Source organism: Equus quagga, chromosome 13, assembly GCF_021613505.1.
Source record: "Equus quagga isolate Etosha38 chromosome 13, UCLA_HA_Equagga_1.0, whole genome shotgun sequence".
NCBI classification, from domain to species: Eukaryota; Metazoa; Chordata; class Mammalia; order Perissodactyla; family Equidae; genus Equus; species Equus quagga.
The window spans coordinates 216,858-235,332 of NC_060279.1; the positions used below are offsets into that span (position 1 = coordinate 216,858).

Consider the following 18,475-nt stretch of genomic DNA (forward strand, 5'->3'; position numbering starts at 1 on the left):
GTGTGTGCGGCGCGGGACAGAAGCAAGTGGTACGCTGACTGTCTCCTGGGGGACACTGGGAGATGGGGAGACAGACAGGGGAAGAACACTGTTCCCCGTGCAATCCTTTGTACATTTTGGATGTGGAATCAAGAGAATGTATTACCTACTCGTATTAAAAAAATAATATTTTTAAAGAAATAGAGTGACAAAGAATCTCCTTGTTCAACCTTCTTAAATGTGGTGAAACAGACTCCTACTGAGCACCCAGGGTGTGCCAGGCCCCTGGGGGTGCTGTGGGCTCCACACGATGGACAGGACACCGCCTCCACCCACTAGGAGCCCACTCACCCCAGGCCATCCAGGCCTCCCAGGCTGGGCAGTGGGATAAGTGACCACAGGACTCCCGCAGCTTCTCCAGCTGCCCTGGGCTGTGAGCCTCGACTGGTGATGGGGAGGGCCTGTCTAGGGCCAGCCCCTGTGGGGCTCAGATGGCCACAGGGCAGGCTGAGCCTAAACTGCTCTGCTGTCTGGCAGAGTGGAGTCAGGACAGGCCGCCTCGCTGCTCTCCTTCTGTGGAGAGGACCCTGCACAATCACCTCCTTTCTTCTCTTGCCTGAAGCACTCACTGCGTGTAACCAAGCAGCGCTAATGGGTGGGTCAAATAAGCAGGGAGCCCCCAAGACGGATTTCAACCTGGGTGGGAAGTGTGCGCAGGTACAGACTCTGGACCCCTGGCTGCGGTCCACCACACTGGAGGGCCGCCCCCTGCCCGGCTGCCCTTCCTGCACGCTTCCGCCCCACACCCTGCCCCTCCCCATCCCGCGCCAGCCCCCAGCTCCCACAGGCGCAGCCGCAGCAGCCCCGCAGCGGCCTTCCCACCACTGTCCCAGCTTCACTCATGTTGTCCTGACCCTACGAGTGTCCTCTGCACAGATCAGGAAGGGACAAACAGCTCGCCTTGGGGTGAAGCGACACCCATAGTGCCCCTAAGAGTCTCAGAGGAGGAGCTCTCTCTGGAGGAGTCCAGGGTCTGGCTGTATGAAACCAGTGAGTCACAAAATGCTCTCCCAGCCAGTGCTTCCACCGCTCCTCGTGTGACCCTGGGTGTACCCAGGGCAGGAGAAGGGGCAGAGTTGTCACCTTCCAAGTACCAATGAGGAAACCAAGACAGAAGATTGCTTGGGACCTGCTTTCCAGGCGGCTGGAGGGGAGCAGAGCTGAGACTGGAAGCCAGGGGTCTTGACTCCAAATTCAGGCTCTCTTCACACTCTCGCTGGGAGGGAGCTCAGAGGCCACTTAGTACAATCTGGCATTTCCAAATGATGGACTGAGGCCAGAGAGGGAGAGGGCCAGCTCCAAGGTCACACAGCATGCAAGAGGCAAAGGCAGGTCTCAAGAACCCAGCCCCCATCCCCCACTCCCGCAGCCCTTGTGGCCTGTGTCACATGGATGAGAAAGGCAGCTTGGCTGAGATGACCTGACACCTCTTCCTTATTAGCGTCCCCAATTTGTCCCACCTCACTTCATTTCTCAGCTGTCGCCCCTAGACGGGTGTTGTGACTTCAGATGTCTTCAAGGGCAGGTGGGTACGTAACTGAGTGAGGTGGTCTAGGCCCTCGGCTCTGGGACAAGATGGCAGAGAGGATGACGATCATATTGAACTGGGAAGTGCCTTCTCTGCCTAAAGCCTTCAGATCAATTTTGTAAAAAATTAATGCTTTAAAATCTATCAATGGAGTTTGTGGGAGTGGGGGGCACGGATGAACAAGATTGGCCGTGAGCTGGTAACTGTTGAAGTTGGATGTTGGGTACATGAGGTTACTAATACTATTCTGAGTAAATGTGTACGTTTTAAATTTTCCGCAGTGAAAAGGTTTTTTTATTAATGTGCTATCAGAAAACATATTGGGTCCTCAAGTCATGTTAGATCCACAGGCCACCAAGTAGAAAACTCTACTCTCGGCACTCCTGACCATCCCCTAGCACAGCCCAGGCCGCGGGGGAGGCCAGGGAGGGGGAACAGGCAGAGCAGCTCACGAAGGGCTTGGAGCTGCATCCTCGGTGCCCAAGAGCCCAGACGCTGGGATTTGGATGGATCTCCTAAAAGTGGATGCAAGTCCCACCTCCTGCACCGTGTCCAGCCCCTCCCACCCCCACTCCCTGCCCGTCCTCCCTGCGCCTCGTCGTATCTTGCTCGCCTTTCTTGAGCTCTGCTCACCACCCGCCACACCCAGGGAAACAAGCAAACCTCGGTCCGATGCTCTCAGTCTGTAGAAGGGGACATATTCCATCTGGGTGACAAATAAAATGCGTGAGTGGCCTGGCACATCCAGGGTTAACACGAATCTAGAAGGTGGCTGACTCCCAGCAAGACCTCACCAGCAGGGTGTGCAAGGCATAAGTTTTGGGCGCACAGGGGTGAGGAAAGAAGGTGCGGCTTTTCCTTTTTCTTCGCTGTCTCTTAGGCTGACTACCACTCACCGTAACCCTCTTCTAAACCCTAACGTCTTCCCAGTTTATAAAATGATGCGTGCAGTCTTCCCAGCCCCGTGAGCTGGGCATTACCTCCAGTTCACAGATAAGGAAACTGAAGTGCACATGGTCAGGTAACCTGCCCGAGATCACACAGCTCGCACGGGGCCAAGCCTGCGGCTGCCGACCCACTTTGGCGTTCTTTCCTCCACTGCGGACTTGGGGATAAGGGAGGGAGCTTCCATCACTGGGCTCTCAGCTCTCCACGGCCACGATGACAGAAAAGGTAACTGTTGCCGAGTTTCCTAAGTAGTCAGCTGGGGTGGCAGGAGCTTCCGTAGGCGGCCACCTCACTGCAAGCGTGCTGCGGTTTTGTAATCGAGGAGAATTGTCGGAGGTGATGGTCTTCCATGGGTCTTCTGCATGAAGGGGACAGGGGACATGTGGATTTCCTCATGTACTCTGTGTGATGATCCCCAAATCTCTCCTAAGTGTGACAAGTATGGAGAAGCAGAAAGAAGACACTGACATTGTACACGGGAGCTGGGACAGTGACTTCAGGTCTTACACCAAATCTTAATCCTACCTTCCTTTTGCTGTGTGACCCCAGGCCAGACTTTTCCCTCTCTGGCCCTCAGAACATCTGTCCAGCAGCCAAACCAAGGCTATCTCCTGTGTCAGTTCACTGCACAGTGAGACTCCACTCCCTCGGCAACCTCCTAGGCTTTGGGAAGGGTTGTCACTGCTCAGAGGAACATCCCACACCCTCCCAGGTTTGGGAATCTGACACCTGAGGGTGACGGGCATCAGAAGCAAGGTCATCATTAAGGGGAGGAACAGAATGGCCATCCAGCTCTGGCCTGCACAGAGGCTGCTTTTCATGCTTTTTTCCCCTGTTAATTTAGCTTGTTTTTCAAACAATCCCCCCCCCCCCCAGAAGCAGCAGCAGCAGCAACAGAAGGAAACGTTATTAAAGTGAGTCCACTAGTGGGCACGGTGTGCGCATGGAGTCTAGAGAGGTCTGGCTGCCAAATAAAGACTTCATTGTTGTCATGCCTCCCTTCCCAACTCCCCCCCCCTCCTCCCTTCCCTCCCTCCCTCCCTACAATCTGCCCGTCCCTCCCTCTAACCTAACCTCCCCACCCCAGAAAAGTCAGGCAAACACAATCACGCAAGCACCACTGGGAGCTCAGAACTTCTGGCTGGCTCTCTGCTGCCACAGCTCCACGAAGGCGTGGAAGGAAAAGCAGGGAGCCTTGCCGTCTAACCCGAGCTGAGAGGAGAGGCAGGTGTGTGCAGGTAAGCCCCGTCGGGAGATGGGCGGGAAGACTCTTTGCTCCAGCAAGTTTCCTGCTCTGTTCACCCTAGGTTTCCGATCTGGTCTCTATCTTCTCCTGCCTTCCTTCCACCTTTTTCTCCTTCCCAAGGAGCTCAAACCAGCCTTCCGCGCTCCTTCCACAACCCCTTCCTTCCCTCTCTTCGTCACCCTGTCCCCACGCATCTGCTTGCTGCGGAGTGAAACCTTCTTGGTGCACAAGTCTGCTGTAGCACAGACATTACGCTGCCACGGTGTCTCTCCAGATCAGCTGTTCCCATAGAGACTGGACTCCACAACCCATTTCTCCGCACCTTTCACACACTGTCACACACTGTCACAGGCACACACACACGTCACACAGAGGCTGCACTTTCACTACACACACACACAAATACACAATATGAAGGCATCCGGTCTATTCGCCTCCACTCTCTGACTGCATCTGACATGCAGAGCTACAGCACACAGTGACCGGATACCAGCAGACACACACACACATACACACACACTGCGTCTTCTCTCACGCCTCCGCAGCTGTGAGAGCAAAGAGAAAGTGCGTCTTCCCCCTGCGATGGCAGAGCCAAAAGAAAGCCATGTGTCCCGGGTCCAGGCCAAGTAGGGAGGAGACGGACGACAGCAGGGACTGGAGGATTTCTCAATTCTTCAGAACTTAATTGGGTAGGAGGGAGGAAAAAGTGGCTTTCCAACCCGCATAGTATCTTCTCAGTAGCTTGAATTTCTCATTGATCCAAACCACTTGGCCTTTGGAAAGAAAGAAGAAAGCAGCCCAGCTTCCAAGGAGATCCTAATTCACAGCTATGGGGGCCATTCACTTATTTTTTCTGCAGGCAGTCAGAAATATTTCTTTCTAAGGCCATTTTGAAATTATCCCAGGTTGGCAAGGAGTCCCCTTAATCAGTCAGGGAGGGGAAAATTAAAGCGGGTCACTGACTGGAGCTTGTACCCAGAACGAGGACCCTGCCCTCAGGTCAAGCTGAAGGGAAAGGCACCCCACTGCTTTGAGAGAATGTCAACAATACCTTAACATCCACTGAGCACTCACTTTATACACATTTACTCATTTAATCCTCAAAACAATCTGATAAGTGGCCAGCCCAGTGATGAAGCAGTTAAGTTGACATATTCTGCTTCAGCAGCCTGGGGTTCGCTGGTTCAGATCCCGGAGGTGGACCTACAGACTGTTTGGCAAGCCATGCTGTGGTAGGCGTCCCACATAGAAAGTAGAGGAAGATGGGCATAGATGTTAGCTCAGGGCCAGTCTTCCTCAGCAAAAAGAGGAGGATTGGTGGCAGATGTTAGCTCAGGGCTAATCTTCCTCAAAAAAAAAAAAAAGGAAAAGAAAAACAATCTGATAAGAAGGTGTTAGCATGCCCATTTTACAGATGAGGAAACCGAAGCTCAGTGGAGGTAAGAGATCTGCAAAAAAAACACCCAGCTAAGCAGCAGAGGAGTTGCAGTGGGGACCCAGGTCTATGAGCTCCCAAAGCCTCAGACAGACTCTTCTGGGCTTCCTTCAGGAGGTGGAGATGCGGGGGAGGAGGCAGAAGGAGGGCGACGGTGAGGCAGCAGGCTGTCCGAGGAGAAGAGCCATCTCATCCTCGTTTCTTCCCCAGTCCCTCGGGATGGAAAACTTGCTCTCCTGGACTAGCGGCCTGAGGCCAAAAAACTTCATTCTGTTTACACTTCGCCTTGTGGTAGATGCTGGAGAGACAGATGGCCCTCCGTGATGGTGTTCTATTTATTTTTAGCACTCTTTGATTTGCATCGCATTCTAAAGTCGCTTAGCACACTTTCTTCTGCCAACAGCAGGGCGAGGATGTCGGGCTAGAGAAGCTTTTGTTAGCCCCATTTTACAGGTAAGGAAACAAGGCTGAGAAAAGGGTCATGTCACTAGGTCGTAGTGGCTGGGCTCAGAGCTCTGGCCCCCGTCTGGTAGGCGCCATGATGCTCTCCCCCAGCGCCCCAGCCAGGCTCACCCTCACACTGACTTCACCCCCAGGACCGGGGCTGAATGCACCACGCCCCTATCTCAGCTCTTCCGTTGCCTCAGGACCAGACAAGCCCTACTTGGGGGCTTTGAAAGAGTCTTGGGCAGCCTGGGTGGGCTGGCCTGCTCCTCTGCTAACAACTGAGTAGAGACCACCTGACTCTCCTGGCTTCCACTCCCTCTGGGCTTCAGGAGGAGAGAAAGGGAGTAGGATGTCTTTCAGAAGTCTATGTTTATTTTATTTTTTTGGTGAGGAAGATTGGCCCTGAGCTACTATCTGTGCCAATCTGCCTCTATTTTGTATGTGGGATGCTACCACAGCATGGCTTGATGAGCACTGTGTAGGTCCACACCCAGGATCCAAACCCACGAACCCCAGGCCATGAAAACGGAGCACGTGAACATAACCACTACACCACCAGCCAGCCCCTCCAAGTCTGAGTTTAGAACAGAAAGGAGGGAACAAAGAAAGAAGGTCATCCCAATGTCCATGGGCATGGCTCTGGGCAGCAGGCAGCCCCATTCTCCACAGCAGGGTCACAGGCTGGGTTGCGCCATGAAGGCTTAGAGGTGACAACTAGACAGGAAATCCGATAAGAAAGAAGAATGTCAGTAGGGAGTGTGGAGTAGCCCTTCAACTCAGGGAGACACACCCAAACTCACTCCCAGCCCCACCCCAATCGCAGACTCTGCATACAAGCCAGTTACCCCTAAACTCGCCCTAATGGCTTGACAAACCCATGTGGACCTCAACCCAGCCCTGCCCTGAGCCTAAACGATGCATCAGTCCCGGGTGTTCAGATCTTAAATAAATGAATTCTTGAGCTAGATGGGGACAAGGGCTATCTCACCTTAAAAAGCACAATCTCTCTGGAAAATCTGCTCTTGTATAAGCAAGTAAATGAATAAACAAAACCCCTGTCATTTGTGGAGACTTTATGCTTATAACATGACTTCACGTGTGTGATCTCACCTGGTCCTCACACAGACAAGGAGCCTGAGGCCTGGAGAGGGGTCAGAGCCAGGATTCAAGCTTAGATCTCTAACACTTGGAACTGAAATCTGAACTTCAAACTCTCTCAGGAAATGTTATTAAACGGAGAGAGCGAATTTGGGTTGAGCAAGGCAGTTGTGTTTTCCTCCACGAGCAGCAGCTTTTCGAGAGGCAGTGCTGGTGAGCAGGGCTGCAGGAGGTTGGTGGTGGGTGGTGGTCATTGACTGAGCAGTGAGCACAGCCCAGCAGACAGCTGGGAGTTGGGGAGATGCTTGCAAAGGCATAAGAAATTCAAAAATCACACACACTTATGATCCACCCCAAGGGAGTTTATGACTGGATAGAAGGTTCTGGAAGGTAAGAGCATAACAAAATGTGACTTTGATCTTTGATGGGGGGTACTATGACTCCCCCTGGAGTCACACAGACTCTGGTTTCAGACACTTAGGACATCAGGGCACACTGCCAGAGTAATGGCTGCCCAGGCAGGACTTCCCCTCCACACAGTCAAGCTCCAGCAGGAAGGGGCGTTGCCCGATGAGAAAGACTTAGAAATGAACGCCGTTTCCTCAAGAAAGAAGCATGGGCACAAGCAAGCACACACAAAGAATGGTTCAGCTGCAGGGCTAGGAGCGGGGCGTTGAACAGATCCAATTTCTCCATGGAACAGGCCCAGGGAGCTTTTCCCCAGGAACCTCCTATTGGCTCTGAGAGGAGCTTGGCCAGCCCCCAGGGGTGTGGAATGTGAAAGGGTCAGAAGGACTGGTGGGAAGAGAAGAGACCTTCCCAAAGGGTCTGGTGCAGGAGACGGGCTGAGGAAGGCCTGTGTTCACGGGGGGATGGAAGGAGCAGGAGGCTGGCCTGCAGGTGGAGCTGCGACTGACCTGCAAATCTGTCACTTCTGACGGCGGGGACCAGAGTTGCCCAGGCCTGGAGCCACCAAGAAATGCCCTGGAGCGAAGGCCAGCTGCCTGAGTCACTGTGCCTTATGGAGCCAGCTTTTGATGGAAGCTCTGGACAAGCTTTACTTGCTTAACTCGAGGCCCAGCACCTGGTAGGTGCTTTTGGCGACGAAAGCAATGAAGGGAAATAGGGAGCCCCAGCCAGTGCTGGGGTGCCTCCCTGGGGAAGGGCTTCTCACAGCAGGAGACATTCCTTGCTGATTTTCAGGCTTATGGGTGATCAGAAAGCAAAGAAATGCCAAAACAAAAAAATTCAGGGTCACAAAAATTGGGGCTTTTAAAAATGTTTGTTTTTAGCATACTAACGCTTTAAATGCCCCCTTAAAATGACTGTGCAACATGACTGTGCAATAGCACGTTAGAGGACTTGTATTAATTCCTAGTTCACCAGTGACAAGTGGTGTGGGCCCGCACAGGACTCCAGTTTGGTCTCACAATGAGCGTCATCTCCGTTCAGCCCTTCAGGTGCCTCCCCAAGACTGTTCTACCCTCAACCCGAGATAGAGCCCAGAGTCTAACCACAAGGTCCTGCGTGACAGGAGGCCAGGGTGGAGCCCTGGAGAGGCTGCCTGGCGAGACCACCTCAGAGGGAGGTGGAGAACAGCAAAGGCTGCAGGACACTCTCCTCCGGCCTTGTCCTCGACTGCACTCCCGCCCGGCCCCCTCCCTCCCTCATGTCCTATATAAGGGCGCACGCATGCACACAGGACCTGTGGACATGAGTTTGCTCACGCATATGACACCAGGAGAGGAGTGGGGTATGTGCCAGAGTACGCAGGCTGGGTGTCAAGGGTGTGCGTGAAAGGCTTGGGGAGGCGCCCTCCGCCTCTCTGGGGTTCGGCTCTGCCCTCTGTCCTGTTTCTTGTCACACTCGGCTCCTCCCGAGCATCTGACCCAGGGCAAAGCAACTGATGGGGGGCTTCGCTCGTCTTCCTTTGATCAAAGCCAGCAAGGAGTCAGCACTGGGTCACACAAGGGAGGGGGTCTAAGCTGAATCAGGCTCAAAGGAAAAAGAGCAGGAGGCCCAGAACAGAGGTGGTGATGGCAGGGTCCAGATGCAGCTGGGGACACACTCCAGCCCGGTCTACCTCAGAGAACCCCAACAAACCTGCATCCCCAATGTGTCCCAGACCCCAGGAGGGGGAGAGGTGGGCCACCATAAATGTGAAGCAGCAACGAGCAAGGCCAGCGGGAGCAAGGTGGGAACAGGCACACTGGCAGGAGACCAGAGGGGTGTCATAGCGATGCAGGCCCTGGGGAGGGGAAGGCACAGGAAACCCCGTCCCTGGACCCTCTCCAGGCAGGCGGGGGAAGGAAGACTGTGAGAGCTGCCACTTGCCGTCTACAGCCCTGGTCTATTGCTGTTCCCCCAACTTAATTCAACTCAAGCCACATGGCCCTATCTGAGGGGGCATCAGGGCCAGTGGGAAGGGGACTCCCAAAACATCCTTCAGCAACCCGCTCTGCGGTGTCACCACGGCTGGCAGGAAGCTCTCAACATCCCACCTCGACACCACCAACACCAGTGGCCGTGGGGAGCACAACAGCAAGTCAGAAGAATGTGTGGTTTCCCCACAGCTTTCCACCCCTTCGCTGTTTATTTTTCCTGGAGCCTCCACATCTGGGGAGAAATTCTTGGTGTGTCTCCTTTTGGCAAAGACCGGCATTCTCTGAGCTGAGCACAGGGGTGGGGGCGAGCAGGGGTGCGTGCAGGGGTCTGCAGCTCTCTCCTTCCCTCCACGGATCTCCACAAGCCCTACTCTGGAAGGCAGGAGGCCTGGGTTTTTGTCTTGCGGCTGCAGCTAAATCACTTCCTGGCCTTGGCAGCCACTGCTTCCCTCCACTCCTCAATTTTTATAAACAGTAGAGTCTGGATCTGATTGGTGAATTTCAAACCATTTTTAGCAATGCAACTTTCTTTTCAAATGAATGCTTTGGCTAAACCTCAATATGTATAACAGATTAAAAAAAACACAGAGCTGCTCAGGTTGGCACAGGAGTGGGTTGGGGGTGCCCCAGGGTCATCCCTTTGGTCTCTGTCCCCCAAGGGGGCTCCAGAGAAGTGGGGGCACAGTTTGAAACCATTGGGTTATGGGATCTCTAAGGACTCTCCCAGACGTTACCCCCAGGACTCTGTGGTTCATATGTCCTGACATCCCTCTTACAAGCAGTGGATGATTTTCTCATGCTACAAATGGGCAGACTGGGGGCCAGAGACGTGAATGCTCTTCTCTAGCAAGCCCTAGGACTCCTGGTCCACAGCCCAACATGCTTTCTGCCAGGATGGCTCGCCCTCTCCAGAGAAAGCTCCACTCACTGAGGTTAGGCCTCTGGGCAGGAGATCCAGACCCTCAAGCCCTTGTTACTTTCTCACCTGCTGGATGCAGGCAAACAAGGTGGTGCTTCCCCAGGCCCTCCCACACTCCCCAGAGCCCATCCGGACCCACTCTAGCTGCAGAGACAGGGCCTCGATCACTGAGGCCCAGCAGGCTAATCACCTCCGGGGTCTCCTCCTTGCAGGTGCGGCACCTGGACCATGAGGCCGTCCCTCTGCTGGCTCCTCCCACTTCTCCTCCTCCTGGCCTCTGTGGCCCAAGGCCAGCCAACAAGACGACCAAGGCCCAGGCCCAGGCCCAGGCCCAGACCCCGGCCCACACCCAGCTTTCCTCTGCCCCATGAGCCGTTGGAGCCTACAGACCTGCCTCCTCCCCTCCCACCGGGCCCTCCATCAGTCTTTCCTGACTGTCCCCGGGAGTGCTATTGCCCTGCTGATTTCCCATCTGCCCTCTACTGTGATAGCCGCAACCTTCGAAAGGTCCCTGTCATTCCGTCTCGAATCCATTACCTCTATCTCCAGAACAACTTTATAACTGAGCTCCCAGTAGAGGCCTTCAAGAACGCCTCAGGCCTCAGGTGGGTCAACCTGGACAACAACCGAATTCGCAAGATAGACCAGAAGGTGCTGGAGAAACTACCCAGCCTGGTGTTCCTCTACATGGAGAAGAACCAGCTCGAAGAGGTGCCCTCGGCGCTGCCGCGGAACCTGGAACAGCTGAGGCTGAGCCAGAACAGGATCTCCAGGATCCCACCGGGCGTCTTCAGCAAGCTGGAGAACTTGCTGCTCTTGGATCTCCAACACAACAAGCTGAGTGATGGGGTCTTCAAGCCTGACACCTTCCAGGGCCTCAAGAACCTCATGCAGCTCAACCTGGCCCACAACATCCTGAGAAAGATGCCACCCAAGGTCCCCACAGCCATTCACCAGCTCTACCTGGACAGCAACAACATCGAGACAATCCCTAATGGATACTTCAAGGGCTTCCCCAACCTTGCCTTCATTCGCCTTAACTACAACAAGCTGTCAGACAAGGGACTCCCCAAGAACTCCTTTAACATCTCCAACCTGCTGGTGCTCCACCTGTCCCACAACAGGATCAGCAACGTGCCGGCCATCAGCAACAGACTGGAGCACCTTTACCTCAACAACAACAGCATTGAAAGTGAGTGGGGGTGGGGCGGGCGGGCCGCAGGGAGGGAGGCGGGAGACCGCCGCTGCCTCAGCGCTTTCTCGGGGGCCTCAGGGCAGGGTGGTGCCCCAAAGACCCAACTTGGCATTGGACTTCAAGTCTCGGCCTTCCACTTACTACCTGTGTGACCTTGAACAGATATTTGATGTTTCCTCATCTGTAAAATGAGAATGGTAGTAAGACCTTCCGTGGCAAAGTTGATATGAGGATTTAACTGTTTGATATGGATAAAATGCCCAGAATCCCACGCTTGGAGGGTAATAGGGTTTCTTCTTCCATCCCTTCTCATCAGCCCCAGCATCTTTGCCTTCCAGATCTATGGGGAGGGTAGACACGGGACAGAGTCCTGGACATTCTCCTCAAAGCAGAACAGCGACATGTAAATACAGCTCTGAGATGTCCTGGGCCTGCCCGCTGCAGAAGCTGGCAGCTGTGAGAGGAAGCTTCTTCCCCAGGCTGAGCCTAGGTTTTGAAGTGTCTGGGAAAGGTAAGCACAGAGAGACAGCCATGTGCTCAGGGTGAGCAACTGGTAAAAATGGGGCAGCCAGAAAAACACGTCTGTATACCAGTGCTTTCTGAGTCTATCTGGAAGGCTGGAATATTTAGCCACACAAGACAGTATATTTAAGGCAGAATTTGCCTAAGCCACGTTTACAAGGTCCTAGGCTTGGGGTATAAATTGCAATCCAGAAAAAGAAGCTGCAAATTGCAGTTTTCCTTCAATCAAAAATGTCAGGTCTGAGCAGAGCACCAGCAGAAAGTTTGAAAAATGAGAGACTATTATCTGCTCTGTGAGCAAAATGAGGCTACATCCTGATACACACGGAAAGCAGCAGTGTAGGATGAGGCAGCCAAGCGGGAAGAGAAGCAACCCTAAAGTCATAGTAGGAACCCTTAGCTTCCAAGCCAAAGGATGAGGGAGACTGTCGAATTTCTACAATCTCGAAACAAATGGATGGCAGAAGGTTGTTCAGTCATCTGGGATAATTACACAAAGCTGGGGAGGGTCTTTCTAAATCTTACAGGAAACAAATTCAGGAAAAGGGAAAACTGCCTAACTTTACCCTGCAGATAGTAAACTGATGGAACACATTACCCCCAGGAAGCTGGATAGGCCGAAAATAGAGGCAGAAATGGTACCTTGATTAATAAGTGGCTGACAGGTCTCTCCGGATTTGTGGAAGAATCGGCTGCGGGACACGCAGCCTTCTGAGGTTGAAGACAGAACATCACAGCCTGTGCACACGGGCCCACCCCAGCCAGCCCTCCCGTGGGCCTGACAGATAGCAGGGCTGAGTGGGACCACAGTCAGTGCCACGATGCTGTTCTTAGCAGTGGTCGTGATGCTGCCACCCATGCTGTCCTTACATTTGCAAAATGCCCTCACCAACATTCTCTCATCTGATGACGAGGTGCCAAGCTCACCATTTCCCAGATTTGGGAACTGAGCATCAGGGTGGTAAGGGGACAGTCAAAGTCACAGAGGCCATAAGAAGAAAATCCACCTATGGCAGGGCTCTTTCTGCCGCACCAGTGATGAAGAGAGAAGAAGAAGACAAATAAGAACAACAGCCAGGCCAAGCCCACGGACAGCCAGAGAGCAAAGGTTAGGGAGAGCAAAACATCCACTTAGAAGATGACATACCCACGCCATCCAACAAGAGGTGAGGGAGAAAATGGAATCTCACTTTCTTTTTTTTTTTTTTAAGGTTAACACCTGAGCTAACATCTGTTGCCAATCTTCTTTTTTTCTTTTTTCTCTTCTTCTTCTCCCCAAGCCCCCCCACCACCCAGCACATAGTTGTATATTTTCAGTTGCGGATCCTTCCAGTTGTGGCATGTGGGGTGCTGCCTCAGCGTGGCCCGACGAGCAGTGCCGTGTCCGCGCCCAGGATCCAAACCAGTGAAACCCTGGCCCACCAAAGCGGAGCACGCAAACTAAACCCCTTGGCCAGAGGGCTGGCCCCTGAGTCTCATTTCCCATTTGAAACCTGCCACAACTTGTCCACAGCCTACCTTTCCGGCTTCCTCTCCCTAGAATCAGTAATCACTTCAGAATCAAGAGGCTCGTCAGCCACCAGACCCCCGAGCTGTCCCCAGGCCCCACTTCTTCTTCCTGTCATCCCTATTGCAGCCCAGGTAACCAGCTTCTGTCCACTCTCATGCTTCACATCCAGGTCACAGGAAAACCTCCAGAATAATTCTCACATCCACCTGCTGGCTTCACCCCATTGTTTCTCCACTCCATAGCCAGATTCATCTTTCTACAGCATAAACCTGATCATAGGACCCTTCCAGATTTAACACCCCAGGACGTCATGGTTCATACATCCTACTATCCCTCTCATAATGCAGTCCTGCTCAATGCCATTCCTCAGATTGGAGAGCAAAGCCCCGGTCCCTAGTGGAATATTTGAAAGCCTACCATAATTTTTGGCTACAACTTACCTTTCCAGTTTATGCTCCCTAGCACATCACACTTCACTATTTACTACTCCCAGATTCCGCCATGAGCTTTATGGCCTCCATAACTTCATTCAAACGGTCCCTCTACCAGCACACCAGCCTCCACGGTGCCACCTGTTGTACTCCTACCTATCTTTGAAGGTCCAGCTCAAAGTTCACTTCCTCCACGACTCTTCAGAGTGAATTTCCAATAACCATTGTTGATCAGTTCCGACTTAATTCATTTTACAAACAAGTAAAGCGAGCCCGGAAGTTAAAGTCGACTCATCCACGGCCACACATTCCCAGAGTCAGCCAGTTCCAGAGAGGAGAACGCGAGTCCTGACTCTCAGTCATCCACCCCTTCTCTTTCCTGTCTTTGCCTCCAGCCCTGTCCGTCCTGACTCCCCCACCCCACCTACCCTGCTGACTTCTCCCCTTCTTTCCCCATAGAAATCAACGGGACCCAGATCTGCCCCAACAACCTAGTCGCTTTCCACGACTTCTCCTCGGACCTGGAGAACGTGCCACACCTCCGCTACCTGCGGCTGGACGGGAACTACCTGAAGCCGCCCATCCCGCTGGACCTCATGATGTGCTTCCGCCTGCTGCAGTCCGTGGTCATCTAGGCCTGTCTGCCCCTGGAGCGCCTCGGACTGCACTGGAATGCTGGTGGCCCAGGCGTCTGTGCCCACCATTCGTTTTCTCCCTCTCCCGTTCTTGCTCCCAGCTAACCCTTGCTTTACCCCACCTTCCTGAGGCAGAAACAAGCCACATACTCTGCTGCACCTGCAGTTTCTAGAGCCAGACTTCCAAGGCCTTGACTTGGTCCACTCAGCTTAAAGACACCCACTGCACAACCAAACTTCTGGCCCCAGAAGCACACATGCGTGTCTAAAGATGTCATATCCCATTTTCTCTCCTCCTTCCCCCACCACACCTGGGTAGGTCTGGGCCATGGACTGACATCTGGATCTTGGTCCTGGCTGAAGCAAGCAGAGATGGTCAAGGGCAGCCAGAGGTGAGGTTTGGAGACGCCTGCTGGAGGGTCCGCCATCATGGGCAGCTCTGGCCCTAAAAGGCCGAGAAACCCAGGGCCCCTTGGCCAAGGATCCCACCTTTGAAAACTGCTGCTTGATGGCTCTCTGCCAGCCCGTGTTCTCCAGAGAGGAAGTACCAGGGAACGGCCGCGGGAGGGTGGAGGGTCGGGGTTCCTGCAAGGGCCTGCATTTGGCCACCTCTTCACAGGGATGAGCTGGGGCCCTCCTTCTCCAGGGCGAACACAGCACCCGCCCTCCAGGCTGGGCCTCTCTATCCCAAGAGAGAGGGCAGGGAAGGGCAGTCAAGGAGAGGAAGGCTCGAGGAGCCAGGAGTCGACCTGTGGGAGAGGAGCGGGAGTCAGAGCCCAGGAGGCCCACATGGGTACAGACGGGTCCTGCAGCCCCCTTGGCCACTCAGGACAAGAGTCCTGATGCCCTGGGGAACAGTGTCTGCAGTGGAAGGTACAGAGCCACCAGCCCCGCCCCACCATCTGCTTCTCTGTCAGTGTGGATGGCCCAATCCTTTCCACCCCCCAGGAGTGCTTCCTGAGAAACTGCTGGAGAAGGGGCGGAGCCCCTGGAAATCTCCCAGAAGCCTCTTCCATGTGTGCAAATTGTCCTCCCCTCTCCGACAGACACATCAGCGACACCTGGTGGCTGGTGCAGGTCACAGCTGGCTCCTGTCGTCACCTCTCTGGTGTGGCCTGGGCTCCAACTTGAAGAGCCGTGGGTGACATGCGTGGTCTCTCTCCTCTGGAGTCTAAAGGGCACAGAGCACAGAGGCCCTGAGGCGGGGGCTGACTCCCACCCTGAGTGAGCACCAGGGGGAACCTTCGGGAACCCAGGTGACAGTGCAGTTTGTTCCCATTTGCTGTGACCTTGCCAGTCCCTCCTGCTCTCGCTCCCACATCTGTGCACTGAGGAAGGGGTAAAAGGCCCCTCCGAGGCCCCTCCAGCGCTCACGTCCCAGTCCAAGGCCCCACCCTTTAGACTATGCTCTAATGCAGGACAAGTCCTAAATATTACCCCTTCCCTTGCAGGAATTTATTCCCTGTACAGACTACCCTCCCAACTCCCGCCCCAGCCCAGGTGAGCCACTTGGCAGGCCTCCAGGTGGAGCCTGGGCCCCACAGGGCTGACTCATCTTCCCCACCCCCTCAACTGTCTCCAGGGGATGCTGCCCCCCCTCAGCCCCTGAGTGTCTACGTTGGTGAGGCTGAGGGAGGATGTTCTAGAAATGAGTAGGACACAGTGCCCACCCTCAAGTTAGGTTGAGAAAAGCTCCAGAGATTTTTAAGAAATTGGATTAAGCTAGGTCTCTAAGTTCAAGAAATTCCCACTATAGTCTTTCTCACCTTTCTCCTTTGCTAATTTATAGAAAACGGACCGATTTCACCACAGCCCCCCTCCCTGTGCTCCCATACAACTGCCTCATTCTTCCCAGCCGTAGCTGGTTTCTCCAAGGCTCCTGCTTAAAGTCAATATATTATCGTGGCTGTAGGCAACCCGGTGCTCTGGCCTGGATAAGCCCCCTACTGCGCCTTATTCACACCTTGCAACCTCAGCCCCCTGATGAGGCCCTGAGCGGAGCACAGCTCCTGTGGTTCCCGGGGGAGGGGTCATTCCCCTGCAAACCTGAACTGTTTTGTTTCAGGAGCAACACAGTCACCCCCATCTTGTGGCCCCGTCTAAAATGCGTCCGCTCCCTGCACTGCTCCTGCGGCTACAAGCTGGAGAGGCGTCAAGTTAAATTGGCTTTACAGAAACATCCCCCACAATGTGCTGATTTCCCTCAGGTTTACGGAAGCCCCCTCCTCCGTACACAACTTCATGCTCTCAGTGCTGTTTTGTGTACTCTGTACATAGATCTATTCTTTCTTGAAGACCATGTTAACTTTGTGAAACATCTTTCACATTCCAACAGGCTTCACAGCAGAGGAAATAAAGTAATATGAAAAATATCCTGCTTGAACTTGACAATGGGAACAGGTCAACAATACCTTAAAGCCATCTCGCCACTCCTCTTCCCCTGCCTCCCACCTCTTACTTGCTCTGAGAAGATGAGTGGAGAAAGGATGCTATTCTTAAGAAACTCTAAGAAAACAATCCTAAAGTCTTTTGTCCATGAATTTCCCCCAAACTAACAACCCTCATGAAAAATAATTCCTAAAGTCAGACCAGAATTCTGACAGCTACATTTGAAGCCCAAAGCCCTGGATTCTTTCAACCTACAGATACAAATTGCTGAGGGAACCCAAATGCTCCGTACCGAGCCAGACATGGAAAGACACAAAACAGTCACCAACCCTCACCCAGGAAAGCTTGCAGACTAGTGGAGGAGACAGTGTAAGAATCACAAACAGTAGAGAGCTGTATCAAGGTGGAGAACAAAGGGCTACGTCATCTGGAGTGATCTACTGGCCATGCAGGTGTTCACAGAGGAGCGAGCACCGGGTGCCCAGAAGCACTCTTCAGATTCCAGAGTGGGCTGTGGTCCTCCTGGCGCACAGCATCTTCTTCAGGATAGAAGCCGCCAGATGATGCCCTCCCCCTCCCCCTCCTAAACACCTGTTTCAGTTCAATTCAGCAGGGTTTCAGTGGACACCCCCTAGGTGCAATGCTGCCAGCTAAGAATGCAAGGATAGGTAATATACCCCACGCCCTTGAGGAATTCACAGCTTGGTAAAGGGGAAAATCCATGAATTAATAATTGCATGTCTTGAGTATCTATAACAACGCTGTGTAAAAGAGCGTGGTGCAGAGGCCTCTACCTCTGTGTGGGAGAAACCAGAAAGGTTCCTATCATTTGAGCTGGATCTTAAGGGTTAAGTCAGATTTTGCCAAGTGGGAGACGCGGGGGAAGCACATAACCCGGAGGGGAAACAGCATGAGCCCAAAGGCAGCAAGGCGTGGAGTTTGCCCTGCAGGGCGTGTGTGTGTCTGAGAAGGGGCGAGGGCCGTGTTCCTGTCATGGAGCTATGTGGCTACAAGCCCTCAGCAGGGAATATATTCCTGTTGTTCAAAAAGCAGGAGATTCCTGAAATTTCCACGGCCCCCGTCTCCCTGCCCAAGAAAGGGGCAGCAACAGGGTCAGCTGGCCAGACTTCTGTCCCCACCACCTGCCACCTCCGTTCCATCAGCACGCCTCGTGCTTCTCCTAATGAGAGGTTCGGATTAGAACGCGCCCCCGCCGTCCCTCTTCCAGGCTCTCCGGGGGCTGAGGCCCCGCAGCAACAGCAGGAGGGCCAGACGGTTCCCACACAGGCCACCGGCACGCGTCCCAGGGACCCTCCCCGAAATCCACAGGACACAGCGTGTGACGGCGAGCTCTTGCAGCGAGGGTCGCAGCTGCCAGACGGTGGAGGACGTGAAGCCCCGTCAGGAGCTGCGGGGGGCGGGGGGCGCATGCGCGGTAGCGCGCTGACTCCGCGTGCGGCCCGCAAAGCTGCAAGAGCGAATGGGGAGCCAATCGCAGGGTAGGGGGCGCGGTGGCAGTGCTGGGAGAGCGGGAGGGCTGGCGCGGCTGTCACCGAGGAAGCGAGAAGCGGGGAAGGAGTCGGGCGGGCGGCAGGGGAACGAATGAACAGTCTCACCTGCGTCCTGGCAGGGAATGAATGGGGTGCGGTGAAGGGGGAAACGCGCCCCTGGCTGCGGGGGCGCAGGGCCTCTGGCTGCGGAGCCCAGGCTGTAGAGAGAGTGAGGGAGGACAGCCGCCAAATGCGCCATC

At 54.1% G+C, this 18,475-nt stretch overlaps 1 protein-coding gene across 2 annotated transcripts; it reads left to right on the top strand.

The window, feature by feature from the left end:
* Positions 1–3,603: 3,603 nt before the first annotated feature.
* Positions 3,604–16,709, top strand: PRELP (proline and arginine rich end leucine rich repeat protein). Of its 2 annotated transcripts, none has more exons than XM_046682919.1 (3): positions 3,604–3,753; positions 10,257–11,236; positions 14,162–16,709. In XM_046682919.1, the coding sequence occupies exons 2-3, from the start codon at positions 10,273–10,275 to the stop codon at positions 14,335–14,337; spliced, it is 1,140 nt and encodes a 379-aa protein (XP_046538875.1). In that variant the 5' UTR covers positions 3,604–3,753; positions 10,257–10,272; the 3' UTR covers positions 14,338–16,709. The 2 variants fall into 2 exon arrangements, with proteins under 2 accessions (XP_046538875.1, XP_046538876.1); XM_046682920.1 differs by having other exon boundaries at positions 3,604–3,743.
* Positions 16,710–18,475: the final 1,766 nt, after the last annotated feature.